Genomic DNA, 17,751 nt, shown 5'->3' with positions numbered 1-17,751 from the left:
TCTATTGCACATTTTATTGTTTAATTGAGCATGAAATAAATTACTGAAAATGTTTTTCTTATTTGTCTTTTATTTTATTTAAAAACGTCAGAAACAATGAATTATGATGCAGTAGTTATATTAGAAAAGAAATCTGACATTTTAAAAATAAATGTAATCTCGTCTTACTTTATTTTAAAGTTCAGAACATTTTTTATTTATTTACGTTTCTGTTCTTGTTTCTTAAAATCTTGAAACGAATTTATAATAATTTAAGATGAAAATCAACAAATTAATCTATTTTGATAAATCTCTTAGTTTACAAAAATGTCTTTTTATTCAAAAGGAGTCAAACTGTGTGTTCTGATGCTTCTGTAAAATATAAATGCAGGAAACAAATTAAATCTATGTCTCTAAACTCAGTCTGCACAACCTCTGCTGTGACTAATCATCAGGCAGCAGCCAATCAGAAGAGACAACTCCCAGTGTTCCGATATTAAAACTGAACTCTGATCAGGACACACACACACACACAGACACAGACACACACACAGACACAGACACAGACACACACACACACACACACACACACACAATGAGAGGCCGTCTCTGGTGAGAGGAACGGACCAATGAGAGGCCGTCTCTGGTGAGAGGAACGGACCAATGAGAGGCCGCAGAGAGATCGTGATGTCATTATTATTATTATTGATGGTAATAAGGACCAAGAGCAGGAGAGGGAGGAGGTGAGGTATAAAGAAGAGCAGCAGCACTCACCCCCTGCTGAGAGGAGCTGCAACGCACTGATTACAACAACTAATCAGAAAGTCAATTAGCTCTTACACACACACACACACACACACACACACACACACACACACACACACTGTTATTGACAGCATTAATCGTGGCTCCTCTCTCCTCCCCAGAGAGTTTCCTAAACTCCAAATAAAACTTTGAAACCCTGGACAGTTTATCTCAGAGACAGACAGATTTAGGTCAGGAGAAACTGGATCTCTTTCTGATGTCAGAAATAAGGAAACAGAGTCTGAACTTTAGTCTTTGAGTCCTCAACAACTATCAACATGCTAACAAGCTAACAGCGACAATGCTAACATGCCTCAGGTTCAAAATATAAATCACAACATAAAATGCTTCTAACTTCCTCCATGAAGTGAACACCAGCAGAGCTTTTTAAATCCGTGCTGACTTTAATAAGCAGCGGCAGGCGGGTCCAGCAGGACATCCCAGAATACAAAATCAGTTTTCAACTGTTAACACGAGGACCCTCGCATTATTTAGTGCTGGCTCTCCTGCTGGCCTCGTACAGCGGGCGACAGGTGCAGACACATTACCACGCTCCAGAAAACCCCAAATGTTCCAGAACTCATGAAGAAACATCTGCAGCATCTAGAGAACATTCAGCAGAGGAAACATGAGCAGTTTACTAAAAGCTGCAGAAACCAAACGCTGCAAGAAGGAGATCTGCTGGAAGCTAGCTCGCTAACGTAGCTAACCTTCAGATATCCTGACAAACTGTTACAGTTCTGAGACAGAGACACTCTGAGACAGACTCACTCTGAGACAGACTCCCTCTGAGACGGACTCACTCTGAGACGGACTCCCTCTGAGACAGAGTCACTCTGAGACAGACTCACTCTGAGACAGACTCACTCTGAGACGGACTCACTCTGAGACGGACTCACTCTGAGACGGACTCCCTCTGAGACAGAGTCACTCTGAGACAGACTCCCTCTGAGACAGACTCACTCTGAGACGGACTCACTCTGAGACGGACTCACTCTGAGACAGAGTCACTCTGAGACAGACTCACTCTGAGACAGACTCCCTCTGAGACAGAGACACTCTGAGACAGACTCACTCTGAGACAGACTCACTCTGAGACAGACTCACTCTGAGACAGACTCACTCTGAGACAGACTCTGAGATGGACTCCCTCTGAGACAGAGTCACTCTGAGACAGACTCACTCTGAGACAGACTCCCTCTGAGACAGACTCACTCTGAGACGGACTCACTCTGAGACGGACTCACTCTGAGACAGACTCACTCTGAGACAGACTCACTCTGAGACAGATCCCTCTGAGACAGACTCACTCTGAGACGGACTCCCTCTGAGACGGACTCACTCTGAGACGGACTCACTCTGAGACGGACTCACTCTGAGACGGACTCCCTCTGAGACAGAGTCACTCTGAGACAGACTCACTCTGAGACAGACTCCCTCTGAGACAGAGACACTCTGAGACGGACTCACTCTGAGACAGACTCACTCTGAGACTGTCTACAGACTCACTCTGAGACAGACTCACTCTGAGACAGACTCACTCGACAGACTCACTCTCAGAAAGATGATCATTTTGAAGAAATAGTAGAAATTCAAAAAAATCAGAAACGAAAAGAAAAGTTTATAAAATGTTGATAATTCTTTAAAAAGTCACAGTTTGGCAAAAAGCAAAGTTCTGATTAAAAAGTTACAGTTCTGAAAGAAAGTTTAAAGAAGTGAAATATTAAGAATTCTCAATCAAAAAAATCTGAATTACGAAAAGTTTTGAGGACTTAAATATTTTGGGGTTTTTCTGTTTCCTGTTTTATTTTGAAAGTGTTCTTCTCCTGTGTCATGTCAGATTTGACTTCATGTCTCTGTGTGTTTTCCCGCCTGTTCTGATTGTCTTCTATGGCCTAATTAGCTCCACCTGTCCTCATCAGCCCAGCAACACCTGCTCTCCACCCCCTCATTGAATCTGCTTCCTGTTTACTCTGATCCCTGTGTGTCGTGCAGCAGCTTGCTCTGCCTGGTTTACCTGACTCTACAGGTCCAGCTCTATAATCCTGAACGTCACCCAGCTGTGTGCGTCACTTTTTAATGTCCCCTGGTTTCCGTTGTGTTTTGAGCTCAGCGTTTTGTATTTAATTTTACATTCTTCTTTCTCAGGTTTTATGTTAATCGTCGGTAGCTTTCTTGCATCCTTTGTTTATGTCTCATTATTTTGGATGTTGGATATCATTACCAGCATTGCAGCGTTTGTACTTATTAAAATATCCCCTTCTTATCTTTGCATTTACTCTTGTTTTTGACTCCTCTTGTCCCTCTTCCCTCTGCGCTGCTGTCACATGTGATGTTAAATCCTGAAGAGTGCGTTTGTTTTATTCACCTGGTGTTCCTGTGTTCCAGGTTTCGACGCGTACTTCACCTCTCGGACTCTGGAGAACAACCGCAGGAACGTCTGGTTCGCGGAGTACTGGGAGGAGAACTTCAACTGCAAGCTGATGAGCTCCTCCAAGAAGGACGACAGCAGCAGGAAGTGCACCGGTCAGTAAACCCTCGTTAACAACTCGGTAATTGATGATTGATCAAGAGGTATTGATTCACTGATTTAGAACTGTAGAGGAGAGTCTGCGCTGGAGGAGATGAGGAGCACCAAAATATAACATATTTTGGAGAAATGAAAAATTGGTGTTATTTTAGATACGAAGAAGGCTGTAGGTCGGTGGGTCGGTGGGTCGGTCGGTGGGTCGGTCGGTGGGTGGGTCGGTCGGTCGGTCGGTCGGTGGGTCGGTCGGTCGGTCGGTCGGTCGGTCGGTCGGTCGGTCGGTGGGTCGGTCGGTCGGTCGGTCGGTCGGTCGGTGGGTCGGTCGGTCGGTCGGTCGGTCGGTCGGTCGGTCGGTCGGTCGGTCGGTGGGTCGGTCGGTCGGTCGGTCGGTCGGTCGGTGGGTCGGTCGGTCGGTCGGTGGGTCGGTCGGTCGGTCGGTCGGTCGGTCGGTGGGTCGGTCGGTCGGTGGGTCGGTCGGTCGGTCGGTCGGTCGGTCGGATGAATGATGGATCAGTTGATCGTTTTATTCTAATCTCATAAATCTCTGGACATATTTCCGTAGAGAGTGAAACCCTTTGACTGCAACACATTTATAAAACACTAATCCCAGCGTAGACTCACACCTATAATTATGGTGGTTAAAATGCACTTCTGTCAAAATAAAGTTGTCATTTAAAATGTTGACCCTGCAAATTCAATAGCACGTTGATAAAGGGAATGAAGGTAAAGCCACTAAAAGCACTTGATATTCATAAACACATCTGCTGTCCTTCTGTCTGGTTCCCTCTGAGTCACAGTGTGTTTTAACCCATTTGTCTGAGGTTTTATAACGCTGATCCTGCACACAATATATTCCTCTGTGGGTCATCCAGGGCAACAGTATTTTCAGTTTAGGGTCAGGTTATTCCACGCAGCAGATGCAGGGACTCGGTTCAGCTGGGACTCTGAAAACAGGGTTGCTTTTCTATAATATAGTTTAATATTTGAGCCGTTTGTGGATGTTTAATACCCGGGAGAATTAGGGGAGCCTCAGCTGCTATCACTCAGTTTGTTTGCTGTGCAGGATTTAGTAAAGTAATATGGATATGGTTTCCATTCTGCAAACAGTTTGACCTAAAAAACATCAGAGGGGGAGACAGACGAGGTCACGACAACAACTGAGAAAGCCCTCCTGATGGATGGGTGTCCCTCATAGCCTCCTCACAACACATCTATAATAAACCTTTTCCGACCTGCATGTGACAAGTTCATGGTTCTGAGGGGGTTTAATACAAATGGAATGTTTCTGAACGTAAAACACTGGAAATAATCATTTGAATGTCAAATTAAAGTCAAAGTAAATTGAATACAGATATGTATAATGAAATGATAAAACGCAACCAGGAATATTTATATAAATGTAAGAAGGAAAAATAAACAATTCAAAGATACACATTTAATGAATGACTCAACAAGAGATGAATGTGGAACACAAAGATAGAAGGAAAGCATCTGTAAGCAGTTCAATAAGGATAGGTATTGAGAGACTGGGGGCAGGATCAGTGCTGTGCCTCAGGACCTGCTGAAGCGGATAGATGTGTGTTTATGAAGACATGGTTCACTCAGAGGAAATGAAACATGAATCTGCTGCTGGACTCCTGACTGAGGCGTCCCTGCATCCTGTCTCTGTGATCTGCTCATTAGCACCGTTTCTCTCTGAGTGAAACAGCTGCTTCTATTAGCCAGTAATCAGCCCTACATCGGGGGTCACAGAGCAGCAGACGGAGCTTCTCAAACACAAAGTGATCTACGTACGTTATACAATACATGCAGCATGGCTAGTGGGTGGGTTGGATAGTGAAATGGTCGGTCGGTCGGTCGGTCGGTCAGTCGGTCGGTCGGGGTTACATTTAATGAATTTTGAGGTGAGCATAAATCGTAAAGTAGCATAACAGGGAATGGGAACCGCAGTGCTTCCTGTCCCTCCTGTCAATATAGATCAGCTGTTCCCGGTCAGCTGTCCGAGGTTTGGAATAACCTACGCGTGAAATATTAACTCGCTCACAGAGAGAAGCAAAGTTGAACCCAATATTCTCTCTTTCAGATTTCCTGATTCCGCGATCTGACCCGATCACACACCTCATTCAAGTTTCAGTTTATTCAGCGTGTGAGAAACCCAATCCGCCCCTCATCATCAGGCTGATAACCCCCCTTTAATAAGCTGATAACTCCTGAACTACACCTCTCTATCACAGCTCACACACACACACACACACATACACACACACACATACACATACACATACACACATACACACACACACACACACACATACACATACACATACACATACACATACACATACACACACACACACACACATACATACACATACACATACACACACACACACACACACACACACACACACACACATACACATACACATACACATACACATACACATACACATACACACACACACACACACACACACACACACACACACACATACACATACACATACACATACACATACACACACACACACACACACACACAGTGTAGCTGGGGGCGGCAGGATAACATTTGGCCCTCAGTGCTTTTGAAGAGTGCAGCGAGATAAACTGAAGCCAACGTGTGTGTGTGTGTGTGTGTGTGTGTGTGTGTGTGTGTGTGTGTGTGTGTGTGTGTGTGTGTGTGTGTGTGTGTGTGTGTGTGTGTGTGTGTGTGTGTGTGTGTGTGTGTGTGTGTGTGTGTGTGTGTGTGTGTGTGTGTGTCCAGAGTAATTACTGCTGCTGTCAGCGCAGGGGAGGACACACACTGTAACTGAAGCAGCGTCTCACACACAGGTCAGAGTCTGAACAGATGGTCCAACATCTGCTGCTGGGTTTACAGCGCCGTCTCCGGTTCGTCCGTCGCTAATAAGAGAGTCCTGTACGCTGTGTTCACACGGCACCGTGTGGGGGGAGGAACAACATTAGATCTCAGGACGCATGTTGTAGTAAGGATCTGAGGAAACTGGTTTTACTGCATGTGATTTTGCAGAAGTGTCTGCAGTGTCTCCTCACTAACTGGAATTGACCCTCCAGGCTTCCGTACATTCATTATATAGGTGTCTTCTTGTCTTCTTCTCATTAGGTGTATAATAATTTACGCTCTGAGGCTGGAAACTCGTGTTCCTACGTGTCATTTTGAAGGGGAAGGGCTGAAAGGGGCTTTTAAGAATTACATCTCTCTCATTTGTCCCTCCAGGCTTCCGTACATTGACATTAGCAGCAAAGATAACAGAAACCAGAGTCATTCATCGCGTATTGTCCTCCCCAGCAGGAATGGTCCCTCCAGGCTTCCTTACACTCATTACACTGGTGTCTTCTTCTTGTGTTGCTGTCTGGTTTTAATCTGTATCCACCGTGGCATCTTCCCGCTGTAGCGCAGAGTATTGGATTACAGGACAGAAGGCTCATTTTAACTTGACTGAGTTATAACATGTCTTACAACTGTTCCTTACGTTCCACTCTTCCTGCAATATGATGATAGGTCTGACAGAGGTATCCAGAGTGTATTTATGAAGACCAATACCACACATTTTACATTTGTCCGTCCAGCATTTTGAATCAGCTGAAGCTTGAAGCCTTGAAGTAACTCATGCATTTTAACTCTCAGAACATAGCTTCTATCTTTAAATTACCTTGATAATTTTAGTGAATTAAAATGAATTCATTTTATTTAGCAGAACTCATTTCAAACACAATTGGTTTTTATCATTTTCTAAATAAAATGGGATTGTTTTGCCAGAATTAAAAATATTATTTTCATTGAGGTAAAGTGAACCTCTCCTGTTACCGTGGCAGTTTGACCTCGCTGAGATAAATAAGAGAGCGGATAATCGTTTAGATTTCTTGGATTTTGTCTTTTCATTTATTGTTAGTAGTTTAAATTAAACTTATTTTTAAAGTGCTGCCAGGAAACAATCTGTCTGTGGGTCAGAAAGGGTTTACTGAGTCCAGAGATATGGAGATGGGTCAGATGTCTGGTCAGACGCAGAGACAGCTTACGGAGAGTAAATAGGGGATGGATGTCCGGTGGGTCTGCCGGGGACGAGTGGCAGGCAGCAGGCTGACACTGAGACTGAGATTTCTGATCCTTTCTTTACTCTCCTTTTTTCTGGAGAGGAAGTAAAGGAACCGGAGCTCTGGATCTATTCGTTGTTGGAGGTGTGATATATGACTCAGCAGCTTTAAGACGTGAAGACACGATTACTTTAATGCAGGACCTTCACCTGAAAGTGGGCGGGGCCTAACTTAGTCCAGAAGTGACGTTAGCGCCTCATGCTGTGTTTATCTACACTAACCCCTGGTTATTATATACGTGCATAAAGTAAATAGAGAGTACATCTTGTGTTACTGTATTGGTTCGTTCCAAGCTTAAAATACACTGCCCGGCCAAAAGAGAGGTCCCCAGCCTGGGGGGGCAGGGCTATGATCTGGGGCTGCTGCAGCTGGTCTGGTCTAGGTTCAGCAACGTCCCCAAAGAATGAGGTCAGCTGACTCCCTGAATATCCTGAAGGACAGGTTATTCCATCCATGGGTTTCTTCCTCCCTGATGGAGCGGGCATGTTCCAAGAGGACAATGCCAGGATCCATCGGGCTCAGACTGTGAGAGAGTGGTTCAGGGAGCATGAGACATCCTTTCACACATGGATCGGCCCCCCCAGAGTCCAGACCTGAACCCCATTGAGAGTCTTTGGGATGTGCTGGAGAAGACTTTGAGCAGTGGTCTGAATCTCCCGTCATCAATACAAGATCAAAAATAATGACAGAAATAAATGTTGAGACGTTGCAGAAGCTCGGGGAAACGATGCCACAGAGAATGCGTGCCGTACAGCTGAAGGCGGTCCAACGGGTATGACAGGGGGACCTGTCTTTTGGACAGGCAGTGTGTGAAAAGACAAATCAATCAAGGAAAATCATTTGTAATTCTGAGGATTTAGATCCTCTCATTCCTCTGCTTTGATGAATGTGAATTACATCTGAACTTATTTAGAGTGACCGGGACGATGCAGTCTAACGTAGATCGAGTGAAATCTGAATCCAGAGGAGCGGTGGCAGAGCGGATGACGTGTGTTAAAGTGATCTTACACACAGTGCAGTGTGCTGAAGCAGCACTGAACGCTGTTTACAGTGTTCAGTGTGAGGATCACAGAGATTGATGCTCTACAGCTCCACTCGTTCTCCTGGGTTTACTGCTGAGATCCTCCTGCAGGTTCATCTGATTCCTCGGCTTTAAGGGTTTCATTTTGTTTGCTGGAGCTACATCAAGAGAGAGAGAGCAGATCATGTTGTGCTGTAAATAAAAGGAAAAATAAACCGCACGGGTAAATGCATCGACTACAATTTCACAATAAAGATGTGCCGAGACTTAAAAACCTAGTGACACATTTAGTGGAGCAGCTCCTGCATAGTGTCTGTCGCGCTATAGTTTCCGTCTGTTCCCCGGAGACCCGAGAGGGATGAGTCTTCAGATCTCAGAGATGCTGCTGAGTGAACGAGGTCTGAAGTGTGAGGGAAAGGCTGGAACAGAAAAGATCTTGAAATGAATTTTGTATTGAAATTGGGACCAACGTAGAGAAGCTGTCCTGATGTGATGTGCTCACTCTATAACGTTCCAGTCAACATCCATGCAGCTGCATTCTGGACTTCCTGTAGGCGAATTCAAGAGGGCCTGTGGTTCTTCTGCGGTGTTCCCTCTCCTGTAGTGTGTTCTATAGGTGTTGGTGCATGTAAATGGTCTGCAGAGGCCAAAATCCCTGTGTTCCCTCCAGAGGAAGTTGTGCTCTATTTTCATAAGTACAGGACAGAGAACTATTCATACATTTTATTTATTTTTCCTTGCTGATAAGGTGTGTTCTACGTAATGGGAAAGGGAATTATTGACCCAGAGAAAGTACCTATGGACAGAAAAGGAAGGGTCCTGATTTTAAAATCCTCCCAAACCTTTAATCCAAGTATGATGTGTCAATCTGCTGAAGGTCATGCAAGATGTATTGCTCAGTACAGGAAAGAGAGGAGCAGCTAGGGGAGAGCAAACCTCTCGAGGACTTTTGAGGAGTTTTGAGATTCGACCAAGCAAAAAGAATTGGAGGGTCGAAGTTTGATGATTACACAACTCTCAACAGTCGTGACAGAACTGTTGGCAGTAGAAAAACGAGCATCTTATCTTTGAGGAGGGGGGATGTGCTAATAGTGATGGAGCGAGGTATCAGTGTATCCGGAGAGAGAGCGATGATCCAGGCTGGTGACGTTAGAGGGTTAAAAAACAAAGACGGGCTTCTCCTTTCTGAGTTTAGCTCACTGCAGGAAGATGGATGAAGTCTCTGAGAGCACATCACTCATGTCTCTGTGAGGTGAAACGATGCTGAGTGAAGCACGAAAACAGTGAGGAGCCATTCATTCCACTGACTGGAGAAATCTGCTCTCAACACAAAGCCTGGTCCAACAGAAAGGGAGAGTGTTGCTCAGAGGGGAGCAGGATGTGGTGTTTCTGTGCTGGTCCCTGAAGGCAGCATCTGCCTGGGCCAATAGGATTCCTCCATGTGATCTCGCATTATGTCAGAAAATAAGCTCAAACAAACATTTAGTTCAGCAGGATAATCTCCAGATATTAACATCCACTTTAGGATTTCTGAAGAAAGAGCTAACGTTGGGCTATAAAGGAACTACAGCACGGTCACATGTAAAGTGAGACGTTAGTAAAGTGAGACGTTCAAGTCACCACCGCTAAGCTAAAGGCGGCTAACGTTGGGCTATAGAGGAACTACAGCACGGTCACATGACTTCACGTCACCACCGCTAAGCTAAAGGCGGCTAATGTTGGGCTATAGAGGAACTACAGCACGGTCACATGACTTCAGGTCACCACCGCTAAGCTAAAGGAGGCTAATGTTGGGCTATAGAGGAACTACAGCACGGTCACATGACTTCACGTCTCCACCGCTAAGCTAAAGGCGGCTAATGTTGGGCTATAGAGGAACTACAGCACGGTCACATGACTTCAGGTCACCACCGCTAAGCTAAAGGAGGCTAATGTTGGGCTATAAAGGAACTACAGCACGGTCACATGACTTCACGTCACCACCGCTAAGCTAAAGGAGGCTAATGTTGGCTATAAAGGAACTACAGCACGGTCACATGACTTCACGTCACCACCGCTAAGCTAAAGGAGGCTAATGTTGGGCTATAAAGGAACTACAGCACGGTCACATGACTTCACGTCACCACCGCTAAGCTAAAGGAGGCTATGTTCACTTGTTGTACCTGTGTGGCATTGTATGAGCATAAACATAAATATATGTATGTATTGTTTCATAATATAACTGCACAGACACAATGGGAAGAGATTGCATGATGAAGAGATGCTCCTGGAGCACGAGAGTAAACGACATTGGGGGAAAATGCAGAGACACACAGGAGAGTTAATGGGGCGGATCAAACAGTCCCAGCAGTCCTTCTCATGCACACATGATCATGATTTATATTTGCTCCTTCCTGCACGCCAGCAAACACCATCACGTGATCCGACTTTCAAACATGCATGTGAATCCTGGCTCTCCTGTAACAGTGACGATGCTCCCTGGTTTACTTTGCAGGGCCTGCTGGTTGGGCAGCAGATGCAGCATATTCTCCTTATTCAATTCATAATCCATTACCCATCCCACAGCGGGGACACTAGCATTCATACAGAAAAGGGGGACAGTGCAGATAAAAGCAAAACATAAAAGAGCAGACTAACATATTGAATAACGAGGCGAGCACACATTCATAAAGTAGAAACCGATGAGTACACGTCCAAAGAGCATGGCTGACCTGGGAATGCGCTCTGAGTGCCGATCAGGACAGCAGAAGCTCTGCAGATCTTCCATCACAAACTGAAAACACATCTGTTTCTGTTGCATCTTCACAATTGAATTATTGAAAGTATATAAATGTAAAGTTAGCTCAGGCCTTGTAACAAATCCACCAGCACTCAGTGTGATAACTTGAAGTGAATTTATCTAACCTTTCCTTGCTGTTCGGAGTTTGAATCGTTAGGGTTTTTTGCACTCAAGATAATGGCTTTGGATAAACGCCTCAGCTGAAATGAAATGTTTTCAGTAACGTAATAAGACTGTTAGTGATGTCAGACGTGTCACTTTATTAACGTCTCACTTTATTAACGTCTCACTTTTTTAACGTCTCTCTTTATTAACGTCTCACTTTACTAACGTCTCACTTTACTAACGTCTCACTTTACTAACGTCTCACTTTACTAACGTCTCTCTTTATTAACGTCTCACTTTATTAACGTCTCACTTTACTAACGTCTCACTTTATTAATGTCTCACTTTACTAACGTCTCACTTTACTAACGTCTCACTTTACTAACGTCTCACTTTACTAACGTCTCACTTTATTAACGTCTCACTTTACTAACGTCTCACTTTATTAACGTCTCACTTTACTAACGTCTCACTTTACTAACGTCTCACTTTACTAACGTCTCACTTTATTAACGTCTCACTTTACTAACGTCTCACTTTACTAACGTCTCACTTTACTAACGTCTCACTTTACTAACGTCTCACTTTACTAACGTCTCACTTTATTGCTGGGACTGTTTGATCCGCCCCATTAACTCTCCTGTGTGTCTCTGCACTTTCCCCCAATGTCGTTTACTCTCGTGCTCCAGGAGCATCTCTTCATCATGCAATCTCTTCCCATTGTGTCTGTGCAGTTATATTATGAAACAATACATACATATATTTATGTTTATGCTCATACAATGCCACACAGGTACAACAAGTGAACATAACCTCCTTTAGCTTAGCGGTGGTGACGTGAAGTCATGTGACCGTGCTGTAGTTCCTTTATAGCCCAACATTAGCCTCCTTTAGCTTAGCGGTGGAGACGTGAAGTCATGTGACCGTGCTGTAGTTCCTTTAACGTCTCACGTCTCACTTTATTAACGTCTCACTTTATTAACGTCTCACTTTACTAACGTCTCACTTTACTAACGTCTCTCTTTATTAACGTCTCACTTTATTAACGTCTCTCTTTATTAACGTCTCTCTTTACTAACGTCTCACTCTTACACTTTATTAACGTCTCACTCTATTAAAGTTGTTTTGAAGTTCTTTTTTCAGATATTTCCATTTCCTGTTTCTTTCTACTGTACCGTATTTGTTAGGGCGACACTACATCAGTCCGCATGGCGTTTATTTGACAGCTTCAGCAACTAGTTTCTTCAAATTAGGATTGTACGCACAATACTTCCCATCTTTTTTACCTCTAGTGGCTGAAAGTGAATTTGCAATACTTCACACATCTGTGACTGCATTTGATTTGTGTGGTCAGTTTGAATTCATCTCCGGAAAGAAGATTTTCATCTACTTTTAAATTACAATTCTGTCATTTTCATTCCATCCTGACCACTGGTGGAGGGTAAATAATGATGTCCTAAACGTACTCATTTCCCCACAGGTGTGAGGGGGATTCACTTCATGAGGTTTGTTCACTTTCTGCCTCTGACCTTTAGTGTGTTTTAACCATCTCCTGCACCATAGTGGAACAGATGGTTGAGTGAACAGAAAGACTTTTTTCATTTCTTGTGACGAACAGGAAATGAGTTTTGTTTGAGATAAAGTGGAGTCAGTCTGCGTGACGAGGTGCAGCAGTCTCCTGGTTTTAGCTGACGGATGCTATCAGCTGCAGCTAATTAGCATTTATGCTGCGAGTCCGACAAACTACAAACTGAAACGCTCGACTGTCGTCTCTGACATCAGCTCTGTGAGCCGCTGTGAGCAGCATTAACATTCAGTCGTCGCACACACAGAGAAACAGCCTCCCTTCTGTGGTTGAGGGGCTCTCTCTATTATTATACAGCGTTGTAAATCATCATGTGTTGTTCACGATGTTTGCATACAAGACTAAATCTTTTCAAATATGGGGTCTTGACTGATACTGCAGTTGTTTTGTAATGATCTGTACCTACAGTGTGTTGTTTGTGGAATCGTATTCATACCAAGGCCTGGAAAAATTCAAAACCTTTAAGAAATGTCAAAAGTGTGACGGAAAAAAGGTTAAACTGTGAGAAATAATTTAGGAATATGAGAAAAGTCTAACTTGTGAAGTCAAATATCTAAATCCTCAATTAAGTCTGAGAGAAATGTCAGCATTTTGAGAAAAAGTCAGAAATCATAGAAATAAGTAAAAATTCTGCTAAATATTTGAAATTATGGGAAAAACGTCAAAACTCTTTTTTAAATATCCAAAGTTGGTGATAGAGTAGAAGTCTGAGACATATCTCAACATTCTGAAGTGAAAAAATGATAATCTCAGAAATAAATTCAAATCTAAATCCTTAAAAAAAATGTAATTTGTGAGAAAAATGTCGAAATTTTAAGAAAGTCTAAATCCTGACAAAAGTCTAAATCCTGACAAAACAAAAACAAATTCTCATAAAAAGTCGTAAGAGTTTGGAATTCTGAGGAAAAGCAGAAGGTGCCGTGCAGGCCAGCTGTAGGGACACTGTTTATAGAAATATGAAACTGCATGCCTCGATGACGTCCTTCTTTATAAAGCCTTCTTTACCTATCGTTTTGAAGATCAGTAATACACACAGATTCGTCAGGACTGGTCTGTACTGTGACTTCATTCTGCATTTCCCTGCGAACGTTGAGTCTTTATATCCCTGTTTTCAGGTCAGGAGCGGATCAGCATCGACTCGAAGTACGAGCAGGAGGGGAAGGTGCAGTTTGTGATCGACGCCGTCTACGCCATGGCCCACGCCCTGCACAACATGCAGAGGGACTTCTGTCCCGAAAACTCCGGCATCTGCACCGAGATGGACCTGGCCGGAGGGAAGAAGCTGCTCAAGTACATCCGCAGCGTCAGCTTCAACGGTGAGTGGACCGCTCTGTCCTTCTGACGGCCGTAAAATGCATTTCAACAATTTACCGCTCTGTGAGCTGCAAGGCCGAGGCACAGGAGGGTCAGAGAGCCGCTTCACACCGGTCATATCTGAGTCTGCCGGACGCTGGGGACAGAGACACTGCAGTTATAAGTGTCTCCGCATCATTGTGTCAAGGGTTTCAGTCTTCCATCACAGCTCTTCAGCTTGCATTATATGGAGTTTCATTCTCTGGAACAAATATCGATCCTCCTGTGATTTGATATCGCTCCTTAGCACATATTGGGATTATGAAAAACATCTCAATTAATTACGCTGCCCTACTCAAGATTCAGGATCGTGCAGTGGCAAAGTGGGCAGCAGGTTAACCCTTTGAAAAGAATAAGGACACCTTTACGTCCCATTCATGCTGAAAGCCACAGGCCTATATGAAATTGAAGTATCTAAATGTGTTGACACCCTGCAGCGGAGAGGCTCACCGTACAGAGCATTATTCATCCTCTCCGCTGCTAACCTTGTGGAATGGATAACAAAGGGAGTATTAAAGGAGTGTCGGGCCTCAGTGTGCTTCATTATGTGGAGACTGAAGGTGCACAGTGTGTGTGAGCAGGTGTTGTAAAGTGATGTGATGTATGGCGCCGCTCTTAAAGGACCGTCATTAAGGCTTTTATGGCCCCGCAGCACAGAATGCCTGCTCTCATCGACGGCGCTCATTAAGTCTGACGCGCTGCCAGGTGGGGAGATTTCTCGCTTTCCAAACTCTCCGTTCACGACTCTGTTTGGGAACATAAAACGCCTCCAGGAACTCCGCCATCAAACGTCCAATAACGGAGGACGGGCGGCTTCACGAGCGAGGGGTCGGCCTTATCAGACGCTCCATTCTGCAGCCAAGATGCAAATGAAGTACCGAGTTATTAGAGGAGCATCGTGATATTATTATCTTTGTGTGTGTGTGTGTGTGTGTGTGTGTGTGTGTGTGTGTGTGTGTGTGTGTGTGTGTGTGTGTGTGTGTGTGTGTGTGTGTGTGTGTGTGTGTGTGTGTGTGTGTGTGTGTGTGTGTGTGTGTGTGTGATATTAGGTGCAGGAGGGTGTCGCTCAAAAGCCTCTCTGAAACACTCAGCGCGTTAGCAGAGGACGGAACATCAGATAAAGCTTCACCAAAGACCTTTAACGCGCTTTATAGAGAACACTGGAATAATTGAGGCGTTGCAGGAGGATACATCTCACGCTTCCTCCTCACAACACGTGAAAATAACACACTTATTTAATCCTGCCTCGTAGTTCAAACCCTAATACCTAAGATCTCCTGCTGTGCATCACTGCTGATCAAACACACACACAAACACACCTGTTGTCTCTGTGGACACACCTTTATTTCAAACCTGTTATTCCTACTTTAATTTGCATAGTTTGATATCTCTAACACGTGAGGTGGAGCTGCAGGAGTCGGGCTCCAGAGAGAGGCTGTTATCAGGTGATTAGCAAAGCATGCAACGTGTCAGCTGAACGGCTCGCTCATCGCTTCTTAGAGCTGAATAATTAAGATCTCCCTCTGGATTTTAGCCTTTGTAGACCATTTACATGCACTAACACCTGTAGAGCTACAGGAGAGGAACCCCACAGAGAGTGGTATAGGGCGTCTTTAAGAAGCTCCATAAAGAGAGACAGAGATTTATATTTTCCACCACGTTTCTTTGTGCGTCCTTATTGAAACAAACATGAGCCAACTATCGACCCAGAAGCTACATATATTTTCTATCAGAGGAGCTCCGTAGCCTGTGGTAGCTATTAACCTCAGTATTGATCTGCAGCACTTGTCTGGTCATGGCAGGAATTAATAATTGAGCTACTCGACAGCAGAATCTCTGATCCCTTTGCACTGAAATCTGTTCCTGTAAAGTAGTAATGCCCCCCCGACTGTCACACCGCAACGTCCCCGGTGCATATTACCCCGTGACCAAATATATTTCTGCTCAGTCTTAATGTAGAATGCTTGGCAACACAGCACAGCACACAGCTATGGCCAAAAGTAACAACGCTCTTTTGTTCTGAGAATACTCAAAATCCTGAGGAAAAGTGGATTTTTCTGAAAATGCCAAAAGAGACTTTCTCACAAGGAAAGTTCAAATGTTAAAAAGAAGTCCTAGTTGTGAGACAAACGTAAAATAACAATTCAAGTCTTCAGAACAAGTCCAAATCTGGGAGAAAGCTCTCCCTGAGGACCAAAGGTCTGAGGGAAATGTGTTCTGTGTATAAATGTGGGGAAATCACAGTTCAGAAAAAAGTCCAAATCTGATCCAAAAAATGTCTTTTGAAAAAACCAAAAGTCTAAAGTCACGTCTGTGAGTGAGAAGAATCTAAAGTCTGAGAAACTCTTCTTTCTGCTTGTAAATGTGAGACAGAACTCATCCTTAGTGAAACAACATAATGTCTCACTCTGAAGCCGGTCTGAAGAGTCAGTAACTCCAGGGTTTCTTATGGACAAATGCACTGAACATCCCCGAAGAGGAAATACATAATCACACAGAAAGGATTTTATTAAGCCAGGTCGTGCATCAGCATCCCTACATCTGTCTTAGACAACAGAAACAGCAGATAATTCAAAGTGTCATTAAGAAACATGAAGGTTGATTTGGTGAGGTTCCTCTCCGATAAGGCCCTAAAGTATTCCTGGGGACACTCTGACATTAAATAGAGGAAGAACTTCTTCACTTCTTTTCTAACTTCAGTCAGAGGGACTTTTCCAAAGGTTTCTGGAATAATGCTGACAGCGCTGGAGGGACAATAAAAAGCTTTATGAAGGAAGCTTTTTATTCCCTGATTCACAATGTCACATTTAAGCTCCACACTACCTCCACCTGTACAAACCGTTTCCACACATGCTGTCCTTCCACTTCAGAAACACACACGAGCACTCTGCTTCACCTGTACCTTTACTCTGTGAGCAGCCCTACATACCAACCGTCCTCTGGGACTGCGTCAGCTGATAACCTCAGGTGCTCCTGAAGGTGCAGTGATTAGGGTTTCAGTGCCAGAGCGCATCTCTGAGCTGTGTGTTCAGGAGCAGAGGCGCAAGAAGTACTCAGCTCTGTACTGGAGTAAAGTAGAAGTACTCAGGTCTTGTACTTGAGTAAAGTAGAAGTACTCAGGTCTTGTACTTGAGTAAAGTAGAAGTACTCAGGTCTTGTACTTGAGTAAAGTAGAAGTACTCAGGTATTGTACTTGAGTAAAGTAGAAGTACTCAGGTCTGTACTGGAGTAAAGTAGAAGTACTCAGATCTTGTACTTGAGTAAAGTAGAAGTACTCAGGTCTTGTACTTGAGTAAAGTAGAAGTACTCAGGTCTGTACTGGAGTAAAGTAGAAGTACTCAGATCTTGTACTGGAGTAAAGTAGAAGTACTCAGATCTTGTACTTGAGTAAAGTAGAAGTACTCAGATCTTGTACTTGAGTAAAGTAGAAGTACTCAGATCTTGTTCTTGAGTAAAGTAGAAGTACTCAGATCTTGTACTTGAGT

The 17,751-nt window shown here is 43.9% G+C and overlaps 2 protein-coding genes across 3 annotated transcripts in view; both read left to right on the top strand.

Annotated features, from left to right (window-relative positions):
- The window catches only part of LOC134882942 (52 kDa repressor of the inhibitor of the protein kinase-like), a 439,430-nt gene that overhangs the window by 271,366 nt on the left and 150,313 nt on the right, over nucleotides 1-17,751 (top strand). The window lies entirely within an intron of this gene.
- Nucleotides 1-17,751, top strand: part of grm7 (glutamate metabotropic receptor 7) — a 149,642-nt gene that overhangs the window by 98,613 nt on the left and 33,278 nt on the right. For both annotated transcript variants that reach the window (XM_063910830.1, XM_063910831.1), the window contains exons 5-6: nucleotides 3,172-3,309; nucleotides 14,029-14,229. In XM_063910830.1, the coding sequence (XP_063766900.1) occupies nucleotides 3,172-3,309; nucleotides 14,029-14,229 (339 nt within the window). The remainder of the gene's footprint in view (nucleotides 1-3,171; nucleotides 3,310-14,028; nucleotides 14,230-17,751) is intronic.

The sequence above is a fragment of the Eleginops maclovinus genome, chromosome 20 (genome assembly GCF_036324505.1).
Source record: "Eleginops maclovinus isolate JMC-PN-2008 ecotype Puerto Natales chromosome 20, JC_Emac_rtc_rv5, whole genome shotgun sequence".
NCBI classification, from domain to species: domain Eukaryota; kingdom Metazoa; phylum Chordata; class Actinopteri; order Perciformes; family Eleginopidae; genus Eleginops; species Eleginops maclovinus.
This window is presented reverse-complemented; position numbering and strand designations above follow the sequence as displayed.